Source organism: Pogoniulus pusillus, chromosome 13 (genome assembly GCF_015220805.1).
Source record: "Pogoniulus pusillus isolate bPogPus1 chromosome 13, bPogPus1.pri, whole genome shotgun sequence".
NCBI classification, from domain to species: Eukaryota; Metazoa; Chordata; class Aves; order Piciformes; family Lybiidae; genus Pogoniulus; species Pogoniulus pusillus.
Window position 1 is genome coordinate 25,106,786 of NC_087276.1, and position 24,943 is coordinate 25,131,728.

General features: G+C 54.3%; 2 protein-coding genes across 7 annotated transcripts in view; one reads left to right on the plus strand and one right to left on the minus strand.

The window, feature by feature from the left end:
- Nucleotides 1–12,314, plus strand: part of TNRC18 (trinucleotide repeat containing 18) — a 57,996-nt gene extending 45,682 nt beyond the window's left edge. For 3 of the 4 annotated variants that reach the window (XM_064153626.1, XM_064153629.1, XM_064153627.1), the window contains 12 exons: nt 1,216–1,658; nt 2,438–2,602; nt 3,440–3,581; nt 3,950–4,067; nt 4,363–4,438; nt 4,759–4,867; nt 5,775–5,891; nt 6,151–6,315; nt 6,824–8,118; nt 8,429–8,665; nt 8,764–8,838; nt 9,367–12,314. In XM_064153626.1, coding sequence (XP_064009696.1) covers nt 1,216–1,658; nt 2,438–2,602; nt 3,440–3,581; nt 3,950–4,067; nt 4,363–4,438; nt 4,759–4,867; nt 5,775–5,891; nt 6,151–6,315; nt 6,824–8,118; nt 8,429–8,665; nt 8,764–8,838; nt 9,367–9,573 — 3,149 coding nt within the window. In that variant the 3' untranslated portion in view covers nt 9,574–12,314. The remainder of the gene's footprint in view (nt 1–1,215; nt 1,659–2,437; nt 2,603–3,439; nt 3,582–3,949; nt 4,068–4,362; nt 4,439–4,758; nt 4,868–5,774; nt 5,892–6,150; nt 6,316–6,823; nt 8,119–8,428; nt 8,666–8,763; nt 8,839–9,366) is intronic. The other variant, XM_064153628.1, reaches the window with a different exon arrangement.
- Nucleotides 12,315–14,673: 2,359 nt separating this feature from the next.
- Nucleotides 14,674–24,405, minus strand: SLC29A4 (solute carrier family 29 member 4). 3 transcript variants are annotated; one of them, XM_064153630.1, is made up of 11 exons: nt 24,230–24,405; nt 20,887–21,089; nt 20,118–20,252; nt 19,891–20,004; nt 19,682–19,810; nt 18,755–18,829; nt 18,104–18,369; nt 17,888–18,023; nt 16,659–16,846; nt 16,157–16,397; nt 14,674–16,081 (listed from the first exon to the last, which is right to left on the minus strand). In XM_064153630.1, exons 2-11 carry the CDS (start codon nt 21,077–21,079, stop codon nt 15,939–15,941), a joined length of 1,620 nt encoding a protein of 539 aa, XP_064009700.1. In that variant the 5' UTR covers nt 21,080–21,089; nt 24,230–24,405; the 3' UTR covers nt 14,674–15,938. The 3 variants fall into 3 exon arrangements, with proteins under 3 accessions (XP_064009700.1, XP_064009702.1, XP_064009701.1); XM_064153632.1 differs by having other exon boundaries at nt 20,118–20,249; nt 20,920–21,089; nt 24,230–24,404; XM_064153631.1 differs by having other exon boundaries at nt 20,920–21,089; nt 24,230–24,403.
- Between the last annotated feature and the right edge of the window lie 538 nt (nt 24,406–24,943).

Below are 24,943 nucleotides of genomic sequence, written 5' to 3' on the forward strand. Positions count from 1 at the left end.
AGGAGGACTGAGAGGAGATGTGTGTTGTACCTTTTCATTTTCCCACATGGGTGTTGTTCAGTCCCTCATGTCCTTTGTCAAGGATCTCCTGCACACTGAGGTTGTCGCAGCAGGGGTTTTTCACCTTTGGGTTTGAGAAGAGTTTCTGCCAACCTTTCTGGCTTAAAGCGAGGCTTGATCTCAGGTCTCACTGGTCTGAAGGCAGGGCTGTGCAAAGAGGGCAGGTCCACAGCACGTTGGAGGAGGATACAGGAGAGACCTTTGGCTGATGCTCTGTGTTGAAGAGGAAGAACCAGGTTCTGCTGATGTCTATACACGTCTTCAGTGGTGTTAGGCCACTTCATGAGGTCTAGTGACCTGGGAAATAAATAATTTAGAAAACTTAGGCTCAGTCCCTTGTTCTGACACAGCCTCACTGTATGACCTTGGGAGAGGTTCTTCCAGGCTGTTTGTATCCAGTGCTTTGCCTGCCTCCTACCTGTGTTGCTGGGTCTGTGGGTACTGCCTCAGTTTCCCTTCTGTCCCTGGAAACATGAACTTACTCTGGTTCATCAAGTTTTGGGGAAGGTAGTGAACAACTTGGCATTACTGCAAGGTTTCAGGCCTCTGGCTGCTGCTGTGCCCATGGTGCTGAGCAGAGGCCAACGTGAGGGGATTTCCATTTGCCACAGACAAAAGATCCTCTCTTGACTTCGGGGTGATTACCTGAGCCAATGAAAAGACCTGTGCTGTCTGTGGGCCAATGGGAAAAATTAAGCTTACATTATGAGTTTGTTAAAGAGATTGTTCTCCTGAAACTAAGGTGAGACTGGAGAAGACTCCTGCAGGGAGAGGTGGAAAGCTCAGCCTAGGGGTTCTTACTTGGCTTCAGCTGAGCAATTTCTTTCTGTGGAGAGGCAAGTGTTCGAGTATCTTTTCTCTTAGGAGCAGGATTTTGTTATGGCAGAAGGGAGAAGATGGAGGCAGGGAACATGCTGGACCACACTGAGTGGGTTTGGCTCTGTTTTGGGATAGGGAGATTTTTTTTTTCAGGGAAATCAGTTTATTATGAGGCCAGAATGCATCTTTGAGGGATGTGCAGATTGGAAAGGGGAACAAGCAGGGTCTCTGTTAAGCAAGCACAGCATCTCCTGTGGAGTCCAAAAGCTTACAGTGAGATGTGGTGCCCCTTGGCTCAGCCAGGGCTTTGACTGATGGTTAAATCTTTGCACCTAGGGACGGAGTTTGAATACACTGATTCCGAGAGTGAGATCAAGATCAGGAAGAAGTCACCTTCAGGACTGCTGCGGGGGAAGAAGGGGCCACTGGAAGGAAGCAGCATCCCACCAAGCCAGACCCCCAGCAGCCTCGACTCTGGATCTGGGGGCGCTGACAAGGCCAAGCTTGGGTCTGAGAAAGGTCGCAAGCTGAAGAAATTCAAATCCCCCAAGGACCTGAGCTTTGAGTTTGGGCTGGAGGCCAGCGATGATGACCTGTGGAACCGGCGCCGGAGCGAGCGGATCTTCCTCCATGATGCCACCATGTCCTCAGCCATGCTGACCCCTGCAGCACCCCCCAGCTCCACTCCCGTCTCTAAGCCTGGGCGCTGTGGCAAGGGGGCACCCATGAGCCCCAAAAAGGAGGGCAGCAAGGGGAAGGACAGGAAGGAGCTAAGCAAGGTGAGGAATGTGCTGGCAGAATCTATGTGGGACCTCTGGGAGCTGAGGGTGAAAGGAGGGTGATTAACTCCCCATGGCCAGGGGACAGTTGAGTCCTGACTCAGCACTTGCTCCAGTGCTGTTTGACTGCCCCTTGCCAGCCCTACATGGGCTGGAGGACCTGTCAAACTTGGCTCTGACTCACAGGGAGTAAAGCCTGTTGTGTTTGAACAGGGCAGGTTATTCCTGTCACCCTCCAAATGCATCCAGTTGGATTGGCCAGAGTGGGCAATCCTGCAGCAAACCATGAAATCTCTCTCCCACTCTGCATGGCCTTAGCTGCATGCTGAGCTGTGGCCCCCACACTGGCCTTTAAGGCTGTGTCTTTTGAGGGCTGTCCCTGGCTGGTGGTGGCAGTGTTCTCTGGGTTACAGGCTCTTCATCTTGACTGGAAGCTTAACTTCCTTCAGCTCAGTTCATAGCAGTATCACAGAGGAGCACGGATTGTGGGGAGGGCTAGACAAGTTAGTTGTGACATGAGGCCAGCTGGGATCTTCTTGGAGCTCGCTGGGGGAAGGTTTGATGGGCAGGAATTGCTCTCCAAAGTAACAAAAAACTCTTTCCAAAATGGAGCCTGGAAGCCAAGCTGGAAGAAGAAGGTTGTGGTGTGGTCAGAGGAAGGTTGTGCTGGACAAATGTCATCCTACCTGTGCATAGCCTGCTCTGCTCCACCTTTTCCCTCTCTGGGCTCAGATCTTCTCCAATCCTGTCTTTACTGATGGGAATGTTTTTAATTTTAGCAGCGCAAGAAGGGTAAAGAAACACCTTGCTGCTCCTCCTCCTCGTCCATGTCTCCTCCTGGCATCCCTAGCTCCCCATCTGATGTTCGTGTCAGCCTGGCAAGTGCCCTGAGCTCCACTAAGAAGAGCAAAGCCAAGGTGAAAGCCAAGGAGGTGAAAAAAGAGGTGAGGGACCGGTTCTAGTCTTGGTGAACTGGAGGGTCGCTGGCAGAGCCCCTGCTCCTTTCCTGGACTGTTGCAGCATGAGGGAGGGAATACAGCTGGACAGATTTTGCTGGGTATGTTAGAAGGAAAATGCTTCTCTGAGAAGCCTAAAATCCAAGGAAGTCGTATCAAGTAGTACCTGCTGCTACCATCTGGCGTTCGTTTGCTTTCATCCCCCAAGTTTAAGAGCAGGCAGGATTTTCTCTAGGGCTGCCACAGGGTGGAGGGAAGAGCTGTCATGGATAGCAAGGACCAAGGAGATGGTGATGGACCTGGCCTTGCTCAGCACTGGGTGAGCCAGATGAGAGCTGCTTTCTGCTCTATTGCTGTATCCTGTGTCTCATAGCACATATTACTGCATCTTCTCACATCGCTTCTGAACGCAGTGTCTCTGTGTGACAGATCCCAGAAGTGGATCATAGTGCTTGAGAAGAGGAGCAGTGCCTGCTACCTGCTTAGCGAAGTCAGGGTCTCAGGAACACTGTGCAGAGAGATGGCAAATGCAGAGCAAAGCTGCTGCTGTTTGCTCCACAGCATCTCCTTTGCCTTCCCAGAGAGAGATGGGGCTATTGTGAAATAGCTTTTGGTCAGCTGTCAACGATGCTTGGGGTAAACCTAAGAAAACAAAGATCCTTGTTCAACTAAAAACCAAGTTTGAGTACGCTTACTGAGCTCTGCGTGATAACATAGCCAAGGATGGAGACAAGTTTGTCTCAATATCCTCAGGCTGATTGTTGCTGGAGGAAGGTGAGGTGGGATCAGCCTGTTGCCTCTGACATGCTGCTTGCTCTTCTGCAGAACCGAGGGAAAGGAGGAGCTGTCAGCAAGCTCATGGAGAGCATGGCAGCAGAAGAGGATTTTGAACCCAACCAAGACAGCAGCTTCTCAGAGGATGAGAACATCCCACTGAGCATGCTGGTTGAGCGACCGCCCACACCAGGTGAGGGCAGGAGAGACTTTGGGGCTAATTGTACAGGTAGAGGAGCTGGGCAGGCTTCCCAGTGCTGCTCAGTGGAGATCTTTGCTGCCTTTACACATTCCTCATCCAAAGGCACGAGTCCTTGGAGTGCAGATACCACTTTTCCAGTCAATTTGGCTTGCCAAAATTATTGTTACATATTATTACGAAGAGGGGAAAATTTTCCTCTGCCAGGAGCCATACAGAGAGAGCAAGCCCTGTCTACAAAGGACTTTCTAGCCTTTTCCTGGGGGAGGATGGTGCTGGGGTTGTGAGATTCCTTTCTCTCTTACTGCCACTTCTTCGTGTGTGCTGCTCACTAATCCCCACCTTGCTCCAATACTTCACAGCTCCCCGCTCCTGCATAATTGACAAGGATGAACTGAAAGATGGTCTGCGTGTCCTCATCCCCATGGATGACAAGCTGCTCTATGCTGGGCATGTTAAGACAGTGCATTCACCAGACATGTGAGTTGAGAGGCTACACTATCCACTCAGGGACCACTCTGAGTGGGGATGTGGAAATGGGGATTCCAGCTGATGCAGGGATTGATTTGAGGGTGTGTAGAACCGGCTGGAGAGAAGCTGGCAGTCTGGCAGGGAAGGAAGCGCAGTTCACTCGGGTTTAGCAGCACTGAGGAAAATCCAATTACATCTCATTAACTGCTCTCAATTAAACTAATGGTAGGACTCAGAGGGAGGTGTCAGCTGATGGGGATGATGTCTTCCATGCCCCATGTCTGACCAGGCCTTTGTGTTTCAGATACCGTGTGGTGGTGGAAGGTGAGAGGGGAAACCGACCTCACATTTACTGCCTGGAGCAGCTCTTGCAGGAAGCGGTATGTGAGGCTGAAGGGTGTCTGTCCTTAGTGTCTGAGCCCTGTTTTGGGCCTGCAGGGGTGCTTGGGTCCCCTGCCTTCATGGCCAGTCTGGGCAGAACTCCCTTTGATGTGGGTCACTGCCATGTTGTTGAGCTCCTCCACTGGCAGTGGACACTAGGCCACTTAATGCTGTGCTGTGGGCAGACAGGAGGTGATTTCCCAGCAGGGAAACCTTCCCTTGCCTTCTGCAGAGCTGCTTTGCTACATGCCAAGTGTGGTTGGAGGGTCTGTGCTGGTGCTGAGAACGTCAGTGATCGCCTTTCTCTTGTCCCAAACAGATCATCGATGTGAAACCACCTTCTGTGCGGTTTCTGCCTGAGGGCACCAGGATTGCAGCCTACTGGAGCCAGCAGTACCGCTGCCTCTACCCAGGGACAGTTGTCCGAGGTAAGGCCACGCTGACTGCTCTGCGCTGTGATCCAGGGATGTCTTAGTCCTGCATGTCCTTCGGGCTGTCAGCCTTGTCTGGGGAAGCCCTGACCTCTGCTCTGGAAGTCAGAGCTTGGCCCTTTACTATAGGTCATACCGAGCTCAGTCATGATGCTGGTTTAGTAACAACTTGTTGGTCTGGGAGATGTGTTCTTACTGGAAGAGGTCTGAGCAATTTAGGAGCTTAAATCATCATGGAAATTCAACACACTTCAAAAAGCCAGAATTAACTCCAGGCATCAAAGCTTGCTGTCATTGTGGTGATTTCTAAACCACCTGCACACTCACAGCTTTGCCTCTGACACATCAGCCTGGTCCCGTTTAAAACCCAGTGAAGAGCCCTAGATATTTCTACCACGGCTGGTCTTGCTTTGGGATTCTGGGTTGCCACTGCATGCATGTAAGGAGAGAATTATTTGTGAGTTCTAGATCGGGGATGCTGCTGCAAGAAGAGAGGGTTGGAACATAGGTTATTGTTCTTGGAGAGAAGGTGAAAAGCAGCAGCTTGTGACAGCTGCGAGTAGTTACCAAATGCAGATCAAGAAGATACTGCGGTGAAAACAGAAGTGAATTTTGGCAAGGATAGAGGTAAATAGGGAAAAGAGATGGGAAGTCAGACAGGAGTGATGGTTATGCTCTTGGAGCAGTGCTTCTAGCTGGGAAATTTTATGCTTGGTGGACTGGTTTGTTATTACCAGGGACACTGTTGCAGAGCAAGCCTTCTGTGCTCTCCCTGCACACCCTAGGAAGGTTGTAGACAGCATGGTACAGGGCCTTGTCTTCCCCTAGATCTCCACTTCTCTGACAAGGGGTTGGTATTCTGATGTTTGTCCCTAATCCCATCTTCTGCTCTCCCAACACACAGGAGCTCTGGATCTGGAGGAAGATGGTGATCTCATCACAGTAGAGTTTGATGATGGGGACACAGGACGTATCCCACTGTCTCACATTCGGCTTCTCCCACCTGACTACAAGATCCAGTGTGAGTTTTGCTTTGCATGACACTTCTCGGTGTGAAAAACAGAGTTTCAGGCCACTTGCCTCTGAAATTTTGGGATTCTCAGACTTTCAGTCAAAAAGGCTGCACCATCAATTATGGGCATGCAGAGCTGGGGTGGGATATAACCCATAGAGGAATGTCCCAGTCCTTGTTGCAGAATTGCTAGAGGCATGTTCCCTATATCCCTTCTCTGTTGTGTGTCTTACTTGACTGCATTTGACCATCTCTTTGCCTGCTCTAGGTGCTGAGCCTTCCCCAGCCCTCCTGGTGCCCAGCACTAAGCGCCGTAGCCGTAAATCCAGCAAAGACACTGGAGAAGGAAAAGAGGGAGCTGCACTGGGGTCAGAGGAGCCTGTGTCAAAAGGCAAAGGGCGAGGGAGAAAGCCAAACGTCAAGGCAAAAGCTGGTAGGTTGTCACCACTGCTAAACCTGAACTTCTCCGTTCAGTCCCCTACTGCTCTCACCAAGAGCTCTTACTTGGGGCAAGATTTGGAGGGGGGAGTGCAGATGCATCAGCTTGCACTGCTGTGTCTGTAGCTTGCAGGAGGCTGCCTCAGAAGCTGTCCTGTGCTACAAGAGCCTCCTTCTCTTGGTCACCACTGCAGAGCAAGGTCTGTTTTTCAGACAAGCATCTCAGCAGCCATCAGCATGCCCATGTGCGGTTTGATCCCTCTGCAGTTGAAGCAGCATTGCTGGGCATTGCCCATCAGCTGTTCACAGGCACTGGTGTCAGGCCAGGCTGCTTAGTAAGGTTGTTCAGTGAGCAGTGAGGGCCTCTGCCTCTTTGCTGGTAGGGTAACTAAGCAGTCTGGAACAAGCCACCCTTAGAGGCAGGTCAGCACTGGTTGTGTCTGAGGTAATAAAGCCCATCTGGATGTATACGATCATGCCTTTGTGTTTTCTTCCCTCTACAGAAGAGGCTGCCTTGCCAGAAGAGAAGGATCAGGCTGAGTCCTCACCTGTTAGCTCTGCAGTCCCAGAGAAGCCAGCTTGCTTGAGCAAGCCAAGCATGAAGGGGTCACGAAAATCACAACCACTGTCAACTGGAGGCTCTCCTGCCCCACCAGAGGAAAAGAGGTCAAAAGCCAGCAAAATGAAGATCTCCACTAAGCTGCATAACCCCCCACAACCCACCTACCAGCCTGCTGTGTTTAGCAGCATCCTCGGAACAGAACCCTACAGTGACCTCCCAGGGACACTGGCAGCTTTTGGCTCCAGTGACACTTCAGTGTCGAAAACCAAGGCCAAGAAAGGGCGGCCCACAGAGGAAACACCGGAGTTTGGCACCATGGTCAAGGCTCAGAGGAAGCATGACAATGAAATCCTGATCAAGCTGGACCATGAGGGTGTGATGTCTCCAAAGACAAAGAAAATGAAGGAGGCGATGAGGATGTTGGAGGACTCGAACCTGGCCAGTCGCAGAGATGGCAAGAGTGTCTTGGGGCTGGGCTATTCCCCTGCGGTGGGTGCAGAGGGAAAGCAGAAATCTTCCCGAGCCAAAGCAGCTGAGGGAGACCCTTCCCCTGCTAGCTTTGGAGGAAAGTTTGATGGCTCAGTGGAGACCCTCACTGCTTCGAAGGACCACGAAGAAAAGGCAACGGCTCCAGCAGCTGCAGAGGAGTCTGAGAGCAACAGTAGTGACAGCAGCTCCGACTCAGAAGGAGAAGAGGAGGCCGAGAAGAATCGAGGAGAAGCCCAGGACAGCAGCTCAGCCAGCTCGAGAGCATCCACCCCTCTCTCTTCCTCCAACTCATCATCCTCCTCCTCTTCTAGCAGCAGCTCCTCTTCCTCTTCCTCTTCTTCCTCCTCCTCAGCCTCATCAACATCTTCTTCATCGAGCTCCAGCTCTTCTTCTTCCTCTACTACAGATGAAGACTCCTCCTGTAGCTCTGATGACGAAGTAGCTGAGGCCCAGCCAAGTTCCTCAGTGCAGCCAACCCTCCCACCTAAGCAAACCAAGCAGGCAGGGAAATCCCGTGCCTCTTCCCACCCCCAGAGCCAGAAGCAGCCTGCGCAGCAGCCGGCGCAGCAGCCGGCACCGCAGCAGAGTGGCAACAAGAGCAGGCCCAAAAAGCGTGAGGGCATCCACCTGCCCACCACCAAGGAGCTGGCCAAGCGCCAGCGGCTGCCGTCAGTGGAGAACAGGCCCAAAATCGCTGCTTTCCTGCCTGCACGGCAGCTGTGGAAGTGGTTTGGGAAACCCACGCAGGTAAATGGAACCTCTCCCACTGCGCCGTAGTGCTCGGTGCTGGCCTTTGCCTTGTGGTGCCTCTGAACCCACACCCTTTGCCTTCTCCTGGGTGGGTGGTGAAGTTCTGTTGGCCTGGCATCTCCCGGTTAGTGAGCAGATTGGGCTTGGCCTGCTCGGCCTGCATCGCTCTGCCCAGTTTCCTGTGGGAGTGCCCATAGATGCTGTGGCTGTGCCAACAGCAAAGGGTGGCGTGCGGTGTGAGGCAGGCAGGGATGGGAAAGACCCTGGTGACCCCTGGCTGCTCACCTGTGCAATCCTCTCTTGGCAGAGACGAGGGATGAAGGGGAAGGCCAGGAAGCTCTTCTACAAGGCCATTGTCCGGGGCAAGGAGATAATCCGCATTGGAGACTGCGCGGTCTTCCTCTCAGCTGGCCGCCCCAACCTGCCCTACATCGGCCGCATCCAGAGCATGTGGGAGTCCTGGGGGAACAACATGGTGGTCCGGGTCAAATGGTTTTATCACCCAGAAGAAACCAACCCTGGCAAGAAACTCAACGAAGGCAAGGTAGGGCAGTCACCTGTGCTGAGGGAGGTGTGAAGCTGCTTGTTCCCTTTTGTTTCCAAACACACAATTCTCTTTTTCACTCTTCCTCTTGGGCACAGCGCTGGGATCAGAAGTCAGGCAGGAGTCTGTCCACAGCTTTGCAGGCGTCCAACCAGAGGAAGGACTTCATGGAGGTTGGTGAGGTTGGGGGAGGTCTGGGAGGGGATGTTGGGGACTCTGTTACAAATGCTGCTGGAGAAAGGCCTCCCGGGCTTCTCTGGGTTTTACTTTTTGCCTCTGCTGTTAAGTCTGCAGTGCCCAGGACTTTGGTTGGGTGTTTCTGGAAGGGTGGAAGTGCTGCAGATGGTGGATGGATGTTGGGAGGAACAGAGGGTTGGTGTCGAGCAGCTATCTTTCCATGTGCATCTTTGAAGTGTGGATGACAAAGCTCCTCTCTTGGCAGCTGTGGTGTTCCCATCAGTGGCTTCAGGTTCAGTGCATGGCACAGATTGTGTCCAGGCTGACCCTGTGTCTGCACATTCCCAGTGTGCCTGCCCTGGGCTGGCACTGGGCGATGAGCTGGGAGTTCTGCCTGAGCATGAGCACAAGCCCAGACCAGATGTGGTGGACATTGTTGCTGCATATTGAAGCTGATGCTGTAAACATTGAGATCTAATTGCTCTTTCTGTTTCCATCTCCCTCCCTCTGTTCCCATCCTGCAGCGAGCCCTCTACCAGTCCTCTCACGTGGATGAAAATGATGTCCAGACCATCTCACACAAGTGTCTTGTTGTTGGTCTGGATCAGTATGAGCAGATGCTAAAGACAAAGAAATACCAAGATAGTGAGGACCTCTACTACCTTGCAGGGACCTATGAGCCCACTACGGGCATGATCTTCAACACCGATGGGGTCCCTGTCATCTGCTGACCGCCCAGGGGACGCATGCCAGCCCCTGGGAAGGGACAGGACAAACCTGAGGACGTGCCTGTTCAGACGACATGATTGTTTCTTTCAATGCTCATAACTTCTGTGTCACACTACAGATAGGAGAGCGCGAGAGACACGAGGAGGAAGGAGAGGGCTAAAGAAAGCGTTTGGAGAAGCAGTTACAGGACTTGAGGAAGATGCCCTTGTGGGGGTGGTGGTGCTTGAACCCCAAGGCTCTTCTGGAAGTGGCTTCAAGTAAGGCATCATTTGTCCGACTTCTCCCTTCCTCCTTTTGGTCCAGGAAAGCACATGGGTCTTGTGATCATTTCACCAGCGGGGCCCCCCAGCAGGAGGGGTCCCTTTTGTGTCATTTGCCCCCGTCAGTACCTTGGAAGCCACCTGTATGTGGAAGGCCACCTGCTAGCCTTCTGCATATGCTGTTCTCCGTCCTTAGATTCCCTTTCCTGCTCAGTTTCGCATGACCCTTTAGGAAGGACAGGGTGGAAGAGAAAGGAGATGAGTCTCTCTCAGCACCTCGTCTCGATCCTCGCAGCGCCTTTTTGCGGTTCCCTTTCCCTGAAGACCCCCAGCTGGGAGTGTGGAACATCCAGTGTAGGATGGTGCCTTCCCACTGCCTCCAACAAACAGCCTGAGCCCACTTCCCTGGCACACTGTGTCCCTCCTGCCCTGGAAAGGTGCTGGAGGGGCAAGTGTGTGGCAGAGTGGGTGAAGCTTGGCAAACAAAGGACTCGTCTTGGAGTGTGCAGTGAAGAGCGCCAGGAAATGACTAGGAGAAGCTGCTGCTCAGTGCTTGGAGCATAGGAAACCACAGGCCATTGGATTTTGGCATTCCTCACCCAGCTTAACCCCCTTTGCCTTGCCTGAGCAGAGCTGTGGAGCTGCTAGAAAATCCTCACCCACCATTTGAAGCGAGCAAAGACAGAGTGTGAAGCTTGGCTGTGCCCACCAGCAGCATTTCCACAGCCAGAGCCCCACTGTCACCTTGGGCTCAGGTCATTCAGCTCCCTCCTTCCATCCAGCCAGCCACCCCATGGCTCCTGGAGAGCCACCACCTTCACCTCCCTCCCTCCCTCCCTCCCTCCCTCCCTCCCTCTGCAGAGCTGACCTGCTGTTTCACTCTCGCTGGGCGCACACTGAAGCCATGGCATCACCACCACCACCACCTCAGCAAGGTCACCCATGGCTGGTGGGGGACACCAGAGGAGAACCACGCAACGATGCAACATCCTTGCACTTAACACAAAAAAACCTCCAAGAGACGCACTGATTTTTGCAACTACCAACTGGCACTACAGATCGCTGGGACGCGGAGCAGGGGCCGGCTCAGCCGGGAGCCAGGGCCCAGCCTCTGGGTGGGGAGAGACAAGGACAGATTGGAAGCTATCCGCCCTGGTACTCAGGGCTACCAGCTGAGTACCAGAGACTGGAGGCCAGGGCTTAGGGGAGGGGGACACCCTTGCAGAGCTACCCCTCCCTCCTTCAAATGAACCACATGGTGCTGACCTCCTACCATCTCCAGCCCCCGGGGGCCTCCAGCGGATAGCAACGGTTCTAAGCCTGTACAGTTTTAATGTACCAAAAGACTCTTTAAAGCCCCTTTCCTGTATTATAAAGTCTTTAAAAATGGATTCAACTTTTTAATTATAAATATAAATATAAATATATATATATAAATATAAACTTTTTAAAACTGTGAAAAAAAATAATGAAATTATAAAAAAACAGAAAAAAAAGGAGGAAGAAAAAGGAGGAAAAAAAAAAGGAGGAAAAAAAAGGAAAGAAAAAGGAGGGGAAAAAAGGAAAAAAAGGAGGAAAAAAAGGAGGAAAGAAAAAAGGAGGAAAGAAAAGGAGGAAAAAAAAAAAGGAGGAAAGAAAAAAAAGGAGGAAAAAAAACCCCAACAAAACAACCAACAAACAACAAAGCACCACAAAGAAAAACAAAAACCCCAAGCAACAACCAACCCGAACAACAGAAGGAAACAAGAAGCAGAACGACGACAGAAAGGAAACACAGTCTGACTTTTAGAATATTATTTTTTATTTCCTGTTGGATTGTGATTGTAAATGAAGCTGGGAACAGGCACACACACACACACATAACCCTCCCCCTCCCTGCCCCCCCCTCCCCACGCTCAAAGTGTACTGTACTGTACTAGAAGCAAAATTGTGTGAGCATATTTTAAAGGAGTGAGAGAGAGAGAGATTGAGGATGCAAGCAGAAGAGAGAGAGAGAAAAGATTTTATGCTAATGTTAAATAGAAAGCACTTAAAACCCACTGCCTTCTATGGAACACAAGGATATTTCAGACAATCGAGAGGAAAGGAGAGCCAGGTTTTTGTCTTTCTTTCTTTATTTTTTGTGTTTGTTTTGGTTCTTTTATTTTTCTTGGTTGGGTTTTTTTTTTCTTTCTTTTTTTTTTTTTTTTTACATTTAAACCGATTTTTTTTTTTTTTTTTGGTTGATGTTGTTGTTGTTTTTGGCATTCTGTTTGTTGGAGAACTCCGTGTGATCTTTTTTCATAAAAAAAAAAAAAGAAAAGAAAAAAGAAAAAACCTAAACAAACAAAACAAAAAAAATGAATTGAAAAAAAAAAAGGCAACCCAATGAAGTGTTTTTTTTTTCTTTCTTTTGGGGTTTCTTTTTGTCTCACCTGTTGTGATTCTTAAGGGGTTTGTCTTCTCTTGTGGGCAACAGAATCATTAAATGGTGGGGGTTGGAAGGGACCTCTGAAGTTGTATCTAGCCCAAACCACCCCTGCCAAAGCAGGTTGGAAGGGACCTGTGGACATGTTCCTAGCCCAAACCACTCCCCTGCCAAAGCAGGTTGGAAGGGACCTGTAGAGATGTATCTAACCCAAAGCACCCCCTGCCAAAGCAAGTTGGAAGGGACCTGTGGAGATGTACTTAGCCCAAACTACCCCCCTGCCAAAGCAGGTTGGAAGGGACCTCTGGAGATGTATCTAACCCAAACCACCCTTGCCAAAGCAGGTTGGAAGGGACCTGTGGAGATGTATCTAACCCAAACCACCCCTGCCAAAGCAGGTTGGAAGGGACCTGTGGAGATGTATCTAACCCAAACCACCCCCTGCCAAAGCAGGTTGGAAGGGACCTGTGGAGATGTTTCTATCCCAAACCACCCCCTGCCAAAGCAGGTTGGAAGGGACCTCTGGAGATGCATCTAACCCAAACCACCCCTGCCAAAGCAGGTTGGAAGGGACCTCTGAAGATGTATCTAGCTCAAACCACTCCCCTGCCAAAGCAGGTTGGAAGGGACCTCTGGAGATGTATCTAACCCAAACCACCCCTGCCAAAGCAGGTTGGAAGGGACCTCTGAAGATGTATCTAGCCCAAACCATCCCCTGCCAAAGCAGGTTGGAAGGGACCTCTGGTGATGCACCTATCCCAAACCACCCCTGCCAAAGCAGGTTGGAAGGGACCTCTGGAGATGTATCTAACCCAAAGCACCCCCTGCCAAAGCAGGTTGGAAGGGACCTCTGGAGATGTATCTAACCCAAACCACCCCTGCCAAAGCAGGTTGGAAGGGACCTGTGGAGATGTATCTAACCCAAAGCACCCCCTGCCAAAGCAGGTTGGAAGGGACCTCTGGAGATGTATCTAACCCAAACCACCCCTGCCAAAGCAGGTTGGAAGGGACCTGTGGAGATGTATCTAACCCAAAGCACCCCCTGCCAAAGCAGGTTGGAAGGGACCTGTGGAGATGTATCTAACCTAAAGCACCCCCTGCCAAAGCAGGTTGGAAGGGACCTCTGGAGATGTATCTAACCCAAACCACCCCTGCCAAAGCAGGTTGGAAGGGACCTCTGGAGATGTATCTAACCCAAACCACCCCTGCCAAAGCAGGTTGGAAGGGACCTCTGAAGATGTATCTAGCTCAAACCACTCCCCTGCCAAAGCAGGTTGGAAGGGACCTCTGGAGATGTATCTAACCCAAACCACCCCCTGCCAAAGCAGGTTGGAAGGGACCTCTGGAGATGTATCTAACCCAAACCACCCCTGCCAAAGCAGGTTGGAAGGGACCTCTGAAGATGTATCTAGCCCAAACCATCCCCTGCCAAAGCAGGTTGGAAGGGACCTCTGGTGATGCACCTATCCCAAACCACCCCTGCCAAAGCAGGTTGGAAGGGACCTCTGGAGATGTATCTAACCCAAAGCACCCCCTGCCAAAGCAGGTTGGAAGGGACCTGTGGAGATGTATCTAACCCAAACCACCCCCTGCCAAAGCAGGTTGGAAGGGACCTCTGGAGATGTATCTAACCCAAAGCAGGTTGGAAGGGACCTCTGGAGATGTATCTAACCCAAAGCACGTTGGAAGGGACCTCTGGAGATGTATCTAACCCAAAGCAGGTTGGAAGGGACCTCTGAAGATGTATCTAGCCCAAACCATCCCCTGCCAAAGCAGGTTGGAAGGAACCTCTGGTGATGCACCTATCCCAAACCACCCCTGCCAAAGCAGGTTGGAAGGGACCTCTGGAGATGTATCTGACCCAAAGCACCCCCTACCAAAGCAGGTTGGAAGGGACCTCTGGAGATGTATCTAACCCAAACCACCCCCTGCCAAAGCAGGTTGGAAGGGACCTCTGGAGATGTATCTAACCCAAAGCAGGTTGGAAGGGACCTCTGGAGATGTATCTAACCCAAAGCAGGTTGGAAGGGACCTCTGGAGATGTATCTAACCCAAACCACTCCCTGCCAAAGCAGGTTGGAAGGGACCTCTGGAGATGTATCTAGCCCAAACCACCCCCTGCCAAAGCAGGTTCAGTGATCCCTTATTGGTTTGTATTTGGGGTGGGAGCCAAGTCAGGCACTGTGTGGCTGGCTGGGGAGACCTCATCTCTGACAGTCACCTTGTGAGGTGGCACTAAGGAGTGGGATGGATGATGAGTACACCTCCTGGAGCGGATGTCTCTGATCACTGGGGCCTGTGCGGTAGAAGGTGTAAGTCTTTCCCCTGGGACCATGTTCATGGCAACTCCTTGAGTCCTGCACAGATGAAATGCTGGATTTGTTGGTTTTGGTGTGAGCTGCACTTCAACCGTCTGGGAGCTCAGCATGGTGCTGGTAGGGCCAGGTCAGGGTTGCCAAGCCTGGTGCCTGCTGCCTTCTGTTCCCACTGACTCCAGCCCTTGGGAAGTGGCACCTACCAGCCGGCACAGTGAGGTGCAGCAAGTCCCAAACAGCAGCATCAGCCTCTGCTCTTTATACCTTCTCGAGATGATTTCTGCTCTGCTCCGCCCATTTCCTCTCCCACTTGCTGCCCACAGAAGTGTAGCACTTGAGGCTAGCAGGGGTTTGGTGGGACGTGGTGGCAAGTTCAGCCATCTGAGGTGATAGAGGGGACTATCGAGATGGGGAGCAGGACAAGGAACACCCCAAACCCTCAAGAGACAATCAGCAGGCATCACTTTGTGCTTGCTAGCCCAGCCCATTGCCAGCAGTCAAGTAGTTTTGGTTCCAGGGCCATACCAGTGGCATGGCTAATGACCAGCCATCACTGCAAAGACATTTCATGTGGCATTGGCCTCATCTGTGTCCCTTGCCATAAATTCTGAAGCTCATCCAGTGGTCCATGAGTGGCATCTGCACTGCTGTGGCCTCAGATCCCCTTCTCTCTGCCCCGTTGTGGTGGGACAGACTCACAGTGTGAGGTTGGAGGAGGCAAGACCCTGCCTTGCTTGCAGTCAGGGGCAGGGCAAAAACAAGACACAAGCAAAAGGTTTTTTTTTTTCCAATCAGCAAAGCTGAATTGTGTCTTTTTTTTTTTGGCATATTTGAGTAGGGATTACAATTGGAAGCCAGTCTTGGTGAAAACCTGCAGCACCATTGATGAAAGCTGAGGCTCCTCTTTCCAGAGCCACAGGGGACTGAAGGTGTGCTTCCGTCCTCTCTTGCTCCTCTTCTTTCTCACTACCCCTCCACTGCCTTCCCCCCACCCCCAGCACAGTTCCTATTCCCTTTGGGATTTGGCAGTATTTTCTTCCTCCTGGCAATGGCTTGGCACAAACAGAAGACACCCCCTCCCCCCCAATGAACAGCTGCACATCGCTGATGGGGAGCCCCCCAAGAGCAACAGGACCCTCTTTCAGGGTGGGAGGAATGTCACGGCAAGAAGTAGTCCTTCTGTGCAGCATCTGATCTGGTTGGGCAGCATGGGCTGTGTTGAGATGCCACAGCCCCATGCCAACACAGTGCCTGTCTCTGTCTGCCCTGGGACAGCTTTCTGGCTCCAGGCTCCCTCCTCCAGAAGGGACAAAGGCCAAGAGGGGTGATGGGGAACCAGAGTGGGAGGTGGGTCCCATCATGTCCCCATCACCCCACCCCAGAGCTCAGTACCCTGTTGTAAAGGAGCCGTTGGAGATTTCAGTGTAGAAACAGCTACTGTGGGACGTACTGGTGAGGCTGTAGGCAAAGTATGCCACGGCTGAGCCCAGCGTCAAGCCTGTCATGTAGGACACAGTCATGGTGTTCCCTGTGGGAAGGGACACAGGCTGTCAGGGTGCTGTGCCCACCCACCATGGGATTCCCAAGGAGGGCTCAGTCTTACCTGCCAGCTCCCGCTGCTCAGGACTCACTTTGCCAGCAGCCAGGATCATGGGCACGCTGCCAAAGTAGCCATTGGTGATGCCCATGAGGAGGGAGAAGATGCAGGGCCAGGCAGGGTGGCCGAAGGTGGGCTTCCCATTGGGGTAGACGCACATGATGAAGAGGGGGATGAAGACCACACGGACACATGAGTAGATGAGGAGGTGGGTCCCTCTCCAGTCATAGGGCAGGGCAGCCAGGATCTGTGGGAGGGAGCAGAGATCATCCTGGGGAGGTTTGAGGTGGGGGGGGTGTCACACCTTGGTGCTCAAAATGGAGCAGCAAGGAGAAGGAGACAAGATGGTGCAAAGACCAACTGCTGCAGGAGCCCAGCTTGGGCTGTGCTGGTGAGCAACCTCACACTGGTTAGATCCCCGTGGGATAGAGGTTGGCCTTGGTGGCTTTGAAAGTGGACACAAAAAGGAGGCAAGGCCACACTTCCTTGGTGTTGACCTTTCTCCTACCTTGCCGACAAAGTCGGAGAGGTTGAAGATGGCCATGATGAGGATGGGGAGCCACTCCCCCAGAGTGCAGTTGTGGATCTCTGACTCCAGCCCAGGGAAGAGGCACAGAGTGATGAAGTAGGTCATGGCGATGGAGAGCATGTAGGCCCAGATGAGCCGGGACACGACGTAGCGGTGCAGCAGCATGTCTGGTGGGGACAGGCAGCATGGCTCAGCTGAACCCTGCAGCCCTCCCTTGCTGGGGACAGGCAGCACGGCTCAGGTGAACCCTGCAGCCCTCCCTTGCTGGGACAGGCAGCGTGGCTCAGCTGAACCCTGCAGCCCTCCCTTGCTGGGACAGGCAGCACGGCTCAGCTGAACCCTGCAGCCCTCCCTTGCTGGGACAGGCAGCACGGCTCAGCTGAACCCTGCAGCCCTCCCTTGCTGGGGACAGGCAGCGTGGCTCAGCTGAACCCTGCAGCCCTCCCTTGCTGGGGACAGGCAGCATGGCTCAGCTGAACCCTGCAGCCCTCCCTTGCTGGGACAGGCAGCACGGCTCAGCTGAACCCTGCAGCCCTCCCTTGCTGGGGACAGGCAGCGTGCCTCAGCTGAACCCTGCAGCCCTCCCTTGCTGGGGACAGGCAGCGCGGCTCAGCTGAACCCTGCAGCCCTCCCTTGCTGGGACAGGCAGCGCGGCTCAGCTGAACCCTGCAGCCCTCCCTTGCTGGGGACAGGCAGCGCGGCTCAGCTGAACCCTGCAGCCCTCCCTTGCTGGGCACAGGCAGCACGGCTCAGCTGAACCCTGCAGCCCTCCCTTGCTGGGCACAGGCAGCACGGCTCAGCTGAACCCTGCAGCCCTCCCTTGCTGGGACAGGCAGCACGGCTCAGCTGAACCCTGCAGCCCTCCCTTGCTGGGCACAGGCAGCATGGCTCAGCTGAACCCTGCAGCCCTCCCTTGCTGGGGACAGGCAGCACGGCTCAGCCGAACCCTGCAGCCCTCCCTTGCTGGGCACAGGCAGCACGGCTCAGCCGAACCCTGCAGCCCTCCCTTGCTGGGGACAGGCAGCATGGCTCAGCTGAACCCTGCAGCCCTCCCTTGCTGCCGAAGGGGAGCTCGCCCCGTGGTTTTGGGCACACTGAGAAAGGCTTGACCCTTCTTCAAAGCCCTGGGCCAGCAAGCACTCCTTCTGCCCAGCAAATGCTCGAAGCCGCCCTGCTGGCACGGCCTGCCCCTCCAAGCCCACGCTCACCTCTGAAGCTGGGCCAGCTCCTCTTGATTTTGGGCCGAGGGACGTCGAAGCGCACGTAGGTGCCGCTGCCGGTCAGCTCAGCGTCGGGGCCTGGGCTGCCCCGGGGGGAGCTCGGCTGCCCCCGCTGCCGGTTCTCCTGGGGAGAGGGGACAGCAGTGCTGAGCTCCAGGGGCGAGAGGGACCCGGGGGCCAGCGGGGAACCCGCCTTTAGCTTACGAATCGTATGTCCTCGGCAGTGACGTCGTGGTGGACGCGGTAGCCAGCCCCACGGCCGCTGGGCGCCCGGCTCTCGGGGAGGCCCTTGCGGGAGCAGGTGGTGTAGTAGCGGACGAAGCGGGTGCGCTTCACCAGGAGGTGCAGGACGAAGCACGTCAGCTCCATGCCGATGGAGATGAAGAAGAAGATGACCGTGTTCTCCTTCTCGTCTGACAGCAGCAGCTTGGTGAAGATTCGGCTGAGCGAGATGATGACCCCAGCGGTGCCTAGCGGCAGGGGAGAGCTACCGCTACTGGGGCCTGCTGAACCCCGCAGCTCAGGGTCAGCCCCCCCGACTGAATGGATGGGATGCAGCCAGGTGTGGAGGAGCTACTAGCAGTGATTCTGGGGCAATGAAGCCAGCTCCTGGCAGACATCCACGCCTCATTTTGGCATGGCAGCACAGTAGGTCTAGCAAATGATACAGAAACCATTAACCACCTCAGTTTGCCTGGAGTGATCCGCTGGCAACCCAACTGAGCTGTGCTGGGGACAGCAGGGCTCTGGCTGTGAGTCCCTGGAGCTCCAGGAGAAGGTGAAGGAGTGACCCCCCCAGCCCCATACAAGCCCGCGTGGTTGGGCATGGAGGAGGGCAGGGGTGCAGGTACTTACTCTCGCCTGTCATCACGCCCTGCGTGTAGCGCTTGGGCAGCAGCCCTGTGTAGCCGTAGAAGCTGGATTGCTGCACTTCAGGAGGATGCACCGAGGGGAGAAAGAAGAATTACTGCTGCAGCCAAAACACTGGGGAGGGGGCAGAGACCTCAGGGGGACCCCACATGCTGTGCCAGCTGGGAGCTGTGTCCCTCATAGAATCGAGAAGGTTGGAAGAGACCTCCAAGCTCATCCAGTCCAACCTATCACCCAGCCCTATCCAATCAACTAGACCATGGCACTAAGTGCCTCATCCAGGCTTTTCTTGAAGACCCCCAGGGACGGTGCCTCCACCACCTCCCTGGGCAGCCCATTCCAATGGGAAATCACTCTCTCTGTGAAGAACTTCTTCCTAATATCCAGCCTATACCTACCCTGGCACAACTTGAGACTGTGTCCCCTTGTTCTATTGCTGGTTACCTGGGAGGAAGAGGCCACCCCCAACCTGGCTACAATGCCCCTTCAGGTAGTTGTAGACAGCAATAAGATCACCCCTGAGCTACTGCAGCACCCAAGGCCTGCTTGCCCCTAAAGTGGAGGGGCTCTTTGCCCTCTCTCACTGCCCCACCATGGCTACTCCCACCAAGAGTGGCCACCAGGAGTAGAGACTTGAGAAGTCCTAGTGGTGGCCCACATAGCAAAGCCATCAATGGTGGCTCAGATGGGTGGTGTCTGGGGAAAACACGTAGCTTGGTGCTGGTGCCCTTGTCCAGTCCTGCAGTGCGTGGATGTAGGTGAGGGGGACAGAACAGGGATATGAGGGTCAGCTTGTAGTGATCAGAGCAAGGAATTGTCCCCAGACCCCATGGCTCTCGGGGATGGGGCTGTTTTCCCAGTCCCTGTTGGAGGGGCTGTGCTTGCCACAGTGCCAGCAGCTGTCTCACATACCTGTACAGCCAAAGGCCACCACCCCGACGGCGACCAGGTTGATGGCATAGGCTTGCCTGCGGCTGAAGAGCTCCAGCCAGACATCGCAGATGCTGACAAAGAGCAGGGGCCCCAGGGCAAAGAGGTAGCCTGCAAGCAGGAAATGGAGGCAGGTGGTGGTGAGACAGCAGGAGCTGGCACTGCCAAGGGGCATGGGGACCCTCACTCACCCACGGAGATCCGTGTGTGCAAACTCAGCAGCTCCACCAGCGCGTTGTTGAGGATGACAGCCACCAAAGCCACCAGGATGTAGGTGAGGCTCATGTCAAAGACAATGGAGGTCCCTGCAGAGAGGCAGGTGATGGGAGGGTGGCAGGAGCCTAGCTGCCCTAGAACTGGGGCCAAGCTCTCCCCAAGTTTGGGGTGTCTGGAAGTGTTGCAGCTGCTGGAGTGCTACCTGGGTATTTATGGTGCAGGTAGTCCACATCGGTGATAAAGCTGTTGTATGGCAGGAGAAACCCCACCCCAGCCAGCAGCATGGCAAAGTAGATCCCATGGTATCGATCCTGGGGCTCAGGATCCTCAGAAACTGCTGCACAAGGGGAAAGAGAGAGAAAAAGTCTGAAAGTGGCACCACTGCACCCGTGGGATCTGCAGCAGGGCCCAGCCTTGGGGGGATGAATGGTGGTCCCATATCTTTTATGGTAGATGAGAGGGTGTTCACCCACAAGAAGCAGCTCAGCACCCTTTGGATCTCACAAACAAATGATCCCAGTCCTGAGAAACACCCTCCCCTCGATGAAGGAATCCCAAAGGAGAGGTCCAGGAGGTGGGGGGGAGACCCAGAGCTTTGCAGGCTCTGGTGAGTTTTAACAGTAATTGAACAACCTAAAAGCCAGAAATAGCCAATGTCAGGATGCAGGGGGGGTGGAGTTGGACAGGCCTGCCCCAGGATGTGGAGCAGGGCTGGGGTAAATTCCAGGAGCATCCCTGAGCCCTGCATGGGAAAGATTGAGGCTGCAGGCTGGGGATGAACCATGCAGGAGAATCAGGGCATGAACCACCAACTCCTTGCCAAGCTGCAGAGCCCACTGCTATGGATGCTGTGATGGCTCACATGGGCACAAATAGGTCCCCAAAAAGGCTGTTTAATGTCATTTCAGGCCACTCGTGGCTATAAACTTATCCCAGGAAGCTCCTAATAGAGTGGGAAGCCATCAGGGAACCTGGCTGTGGGTTGGGGCTGTGCCTGCCCTCACCCGGCTCCATGAAGGTGAGGACGCCCTTGGCCTGGCTGCCCCGCTGCAGCTCATCCTCCTCCAGCTGGTAGCTGTCGAAGCTGAAGCTCATCACCACGTTGCCCTCTGGCGTCCCCACCGGGCTCAGCTCCTTGAAGCGCTCAGTTCCCACTGAGCCCATCGTGGCCGACCTGGGAGGGAGAGTAGTGACACCCCTGGGACACATGGCTCCTGTGTCCCCTCCTGGGGATAATCCCCCAGGTAGTGCCAGGGACAGATGGCAAATGGGTAGCCTGGAGCCTTCACCCTGCCAGCCACAGATTCACAGAGTGGTGGGGGTTGGAAAGGACCTTGGTTTAGTTCATGAGAAGGGTTAGGTGATAAGTTAGACTTGATCTTAGAGATCTTGTCCAACCTGCTTAATTCTGTGGTTCTGTGTGACTGCTGAAGATCACCTAGTCCAAAGTACCCAGGAAGACATCAAGGTAGCTTGTGAATGCTTCTGGAGATGGAGACTCCACAACCTCTCTGGGCAGCCTGTTCCAGTGCTCTACTACCCTTGAAGTGAAGAATCTTCCTTCTGTTTACCTGGACCCTCTTGTGTTCCAGGTTGTGTCCACTGCCCCTTGCTGCTGGATGCCACTAAGAAGAGGCTGGCTCCCTCCTGGCACTCACTCTTCAGCTGTTGATCAGCATTGAGAGGATCCTCCTCCCACCCACTCTCCTCTTCTCCAGGCTAACCAGCCCCAGCTTCCTCACTCTTTCCCTGTAAGGTAGATGTCCCAGTGCCCTCTGCTTTTTCCACCTGGGAAGATGCTTTCCCTGATGGCAGCAGGGTCCCTTGGATTCGAGGTGATGAGCAGTGGTCGGGGGGAGGTTAGCCTAACGTGAGCCACCCCAAAGCACAGTGCTCAGCCCAGCTCAGCACCTCGCTGGGATGATGGCACCTCTGAACACCACTGTGATTTCCAGAAGCAATTAGAGAAATTAAGGAGTGAAAGCCACCCACGGTGGGCGGCTGCCGGGGAAGAACCCAGCTGCCTCGGGCAGCTCTGGCTCTCAGCAGGCAGCACATGCTTGCTCTGATTTATGGCCTTTCTCAGCATCTCTGCTGCTCAGGGCTGGGGCAGAGCCACCAAGCCCTGGCTGACATGCTCCTGCAGCCTTTTCAGTGAGAGGATGGGATGTGAGCAGAGTTTTAAGGTGAGTAGTTTGGATCTGCATCTTCGGTGGACCATGGCACACAGGAAGACGCTCAGAGAACCACCAGAGAGACTCCAGTAGCTATCCAAGAGAGTTTTCACCAGATGCATCCAAAAAATGAGCTCCTCAGACACCTGGGGACCTTCCATCAACCCTGCTCAGATCCACACAAGTCTCTTCTGGGGCCAGCTCAGCCCAGGCCAGGGCAGGGTGGGTCTGCTCTGTATTACTAGTGGTAGTTGGTAGATGCCAGCCTGGCTCTGTGCCCACCACCCACAGACAACCCGTCAGAGGGGGTGGGGGGGGGGTGGTGGGATAAGAAAGCCTCCTCCAAGGCAGCAGGCTGAGGCAGGCAAGGGAGCAAAAATCAATGGCAGTGATTTGTCTGGTCTCCCTGCCAGACACAGCGTTTGCAGGAGCAGAGATTTTCCAGCATCTCTCTGGCTGCCAGGATGGGTTAGATCCTGGGGGGGCCCTAGGGTGGGTGGCAGATATGGAGGCCACAGATCATGAGTGGAAATGTGGAACCTAAATGCCTGCTTGCTGCAGGGACTGGTGAAAACAGAGCAAACCTGCCATGACCCCCAGGCTGTGCAGATGCCTGGACAGGCCAGGCTGGGATCCCTGCTCTGTGCCCTGCTAGGATGGGCCCCAAACCCCCATCCCAGAGCACCACAGGCAGGACAACCCGTCGGGGCATGTTTTGGGTAGGGATACTGCTCCATCCCATTGCCTGCGCAGGAGCTGGTTGTGATTCTCTCTGCTGAGCACTGTCCTGCTCTTGATGCTATCCCCCAGGCAATAAAACCCAGTGTGGAAGCATCTTCTGGGATGCTGGGAAAACCTATTGCAAGGCTTTTCCATAGCAGAGGTCCCATCTGGAGAACATGGAATTACAGAATCATTTCAGTTGGAAAAGCCCTTTAAAGATTGCCAAGCCAGACCATTAACCCAGCACTGCCAAGTCACTGCTAAACCATGCCCCTCAACACCACATCTACACAGCTGAATCTCTCCAGGGGTGAAGACTCCACTACTGCCCTGGGCAACCTGTTCCAGGTCTCGACGTTTCTGAGGAAGAAATTGTTCCTCATGTGCAACCTAAACCTCCCATGGTTAAACCTCCCTAACTCCTCAGCTAGTTTTGTGCAGCCTGTGTTTGTGATGGTTAGTTCACTCTGCATTTTTTTTTGGGGGGAGCAGATTTCCTGGCTTGCCATAAAGAGTTTCAAAACCATCTACAAGCTCCAAAAGCCTGAGCACAGTTTATACAGAAAGCAAATACCATTCTGGCTGGAGATAACCTATACCCACTGCAACCCAGACTTCTTGAGGCCCCTGGGATGCTCTGCACAGCCTGGGTGCTGGACCAGCATCCCTGTGCCACAGTCAGTGGAATTATGCCCTTCCTTAGGCTTGACACTCCTCTACACGAGGAGGGATTTCGGTCCCAGGGTGGGAGACAAATACAGAATCACCTGACTGGATAAGACTTTAAGATTATCGAGTCCAGCCACAACCTAACATCTCCCTGTAGACAACTGTTAGACCACGTCCCTCAGCACAGCATCTGAAGGTCTTTTGGACACCTCCAGGGATGGTGTCTCCACCACTTCCCTGGGCAGTCTGTTCCCGTGCCCGATGCCCCTTTTGATGAAGAATTTGTTTATAATCTCCACCGTAAACCTCCCTTGGTGCAACTTGAAGCCATGAGGAAGAGGAGGAGATCCCTCCATCACGACTAGGGTGGGAGGTTTCACACAGCGATAGGCACCCGCAGGACCTGGCGGGGGACGACGACGACCCCAAGTTCCTAAGGGCGCCCAGGCGCTGCAGACTCCCCGTTCACTGCAGATCCCCAGGCACCGCAGAACCCCTGCCACCCGTCAGGGCACGGAGACGATTTTCCCTCCGGCGAAGAGTACCCGACATCTTGCAAGCAGAGAAGTTGCAGTAAAGGGGGGGGGATTCGACACCCCTAGTCCCCGGGCTCCTCGCTGGCAGGGAGCCCAGCGCCCGGCCGCGCCCGCGGGAAGGATGCTCGGAGCCCGGGAGGACAGGGTGGGCTCGGCTGGAGGCGGCTCCCCGCTCCCGCCCGTGCCCAACAACAGGTTGCGGCGGTCCTTACCTCCCTCTGCCGCGGCTGCTCTGCGACACCGGCCCCGGCGCTGTGCCCGCTCCGCCCGGCTCAGCTCAGCCGGCTGCCGGTCCCCGGCCCCGCCATGGCCGGGGAGCGGGGTTGAGCGGGGGGGTGGGGGGGCACGGAGCGGAGTGCGGCGGCTGCCGACCAGCAGCGGAGGCGGCCCCGGCTCTGTCTCCCGTCCCCCCGCCTCCTCCCGCCTCCCGCCTCCTTTCTCCCCTCCTCCTGAGCTCCCTCATGGGCCCCCCCAGCCCTGGGGCGTTCCGAGCATCCCCTCACTCCACCAGCCCCGGCTCAGGGGAAGGAGGCTGGGTTAGCCCCGGGGGCCGCGGGAAGGGTTTTTCCAACCAACCAAGCACGATCATCCCCCTGCCTGTAGGTACTGCCTAGAGGTACTTCAGGGGGATTTGGGACGCCTGGAGCTAATTGCAAAGAGAGATCGATTAGGGACTTGCATTTAAGACATGAGCTTTGCAGGGAGAGGTTGTAGTACCCTGCAAATGGTTTTGGCATCAGAAGGACTGATGGGGTCAGCAGGAGTTGCCCCTGGGGTGGGTGGATGGAAAGGAAGAAGGAAGGAAACCCAGAAAAATAGATGGATGGTCAGAAGAATGAAGGGATGGATGGATGGATGGATGGATGGATGGATGGATGGATGGATTGCAGCTCTGGCTAGCAGGACACAGCAAACCCCCAGGGGTT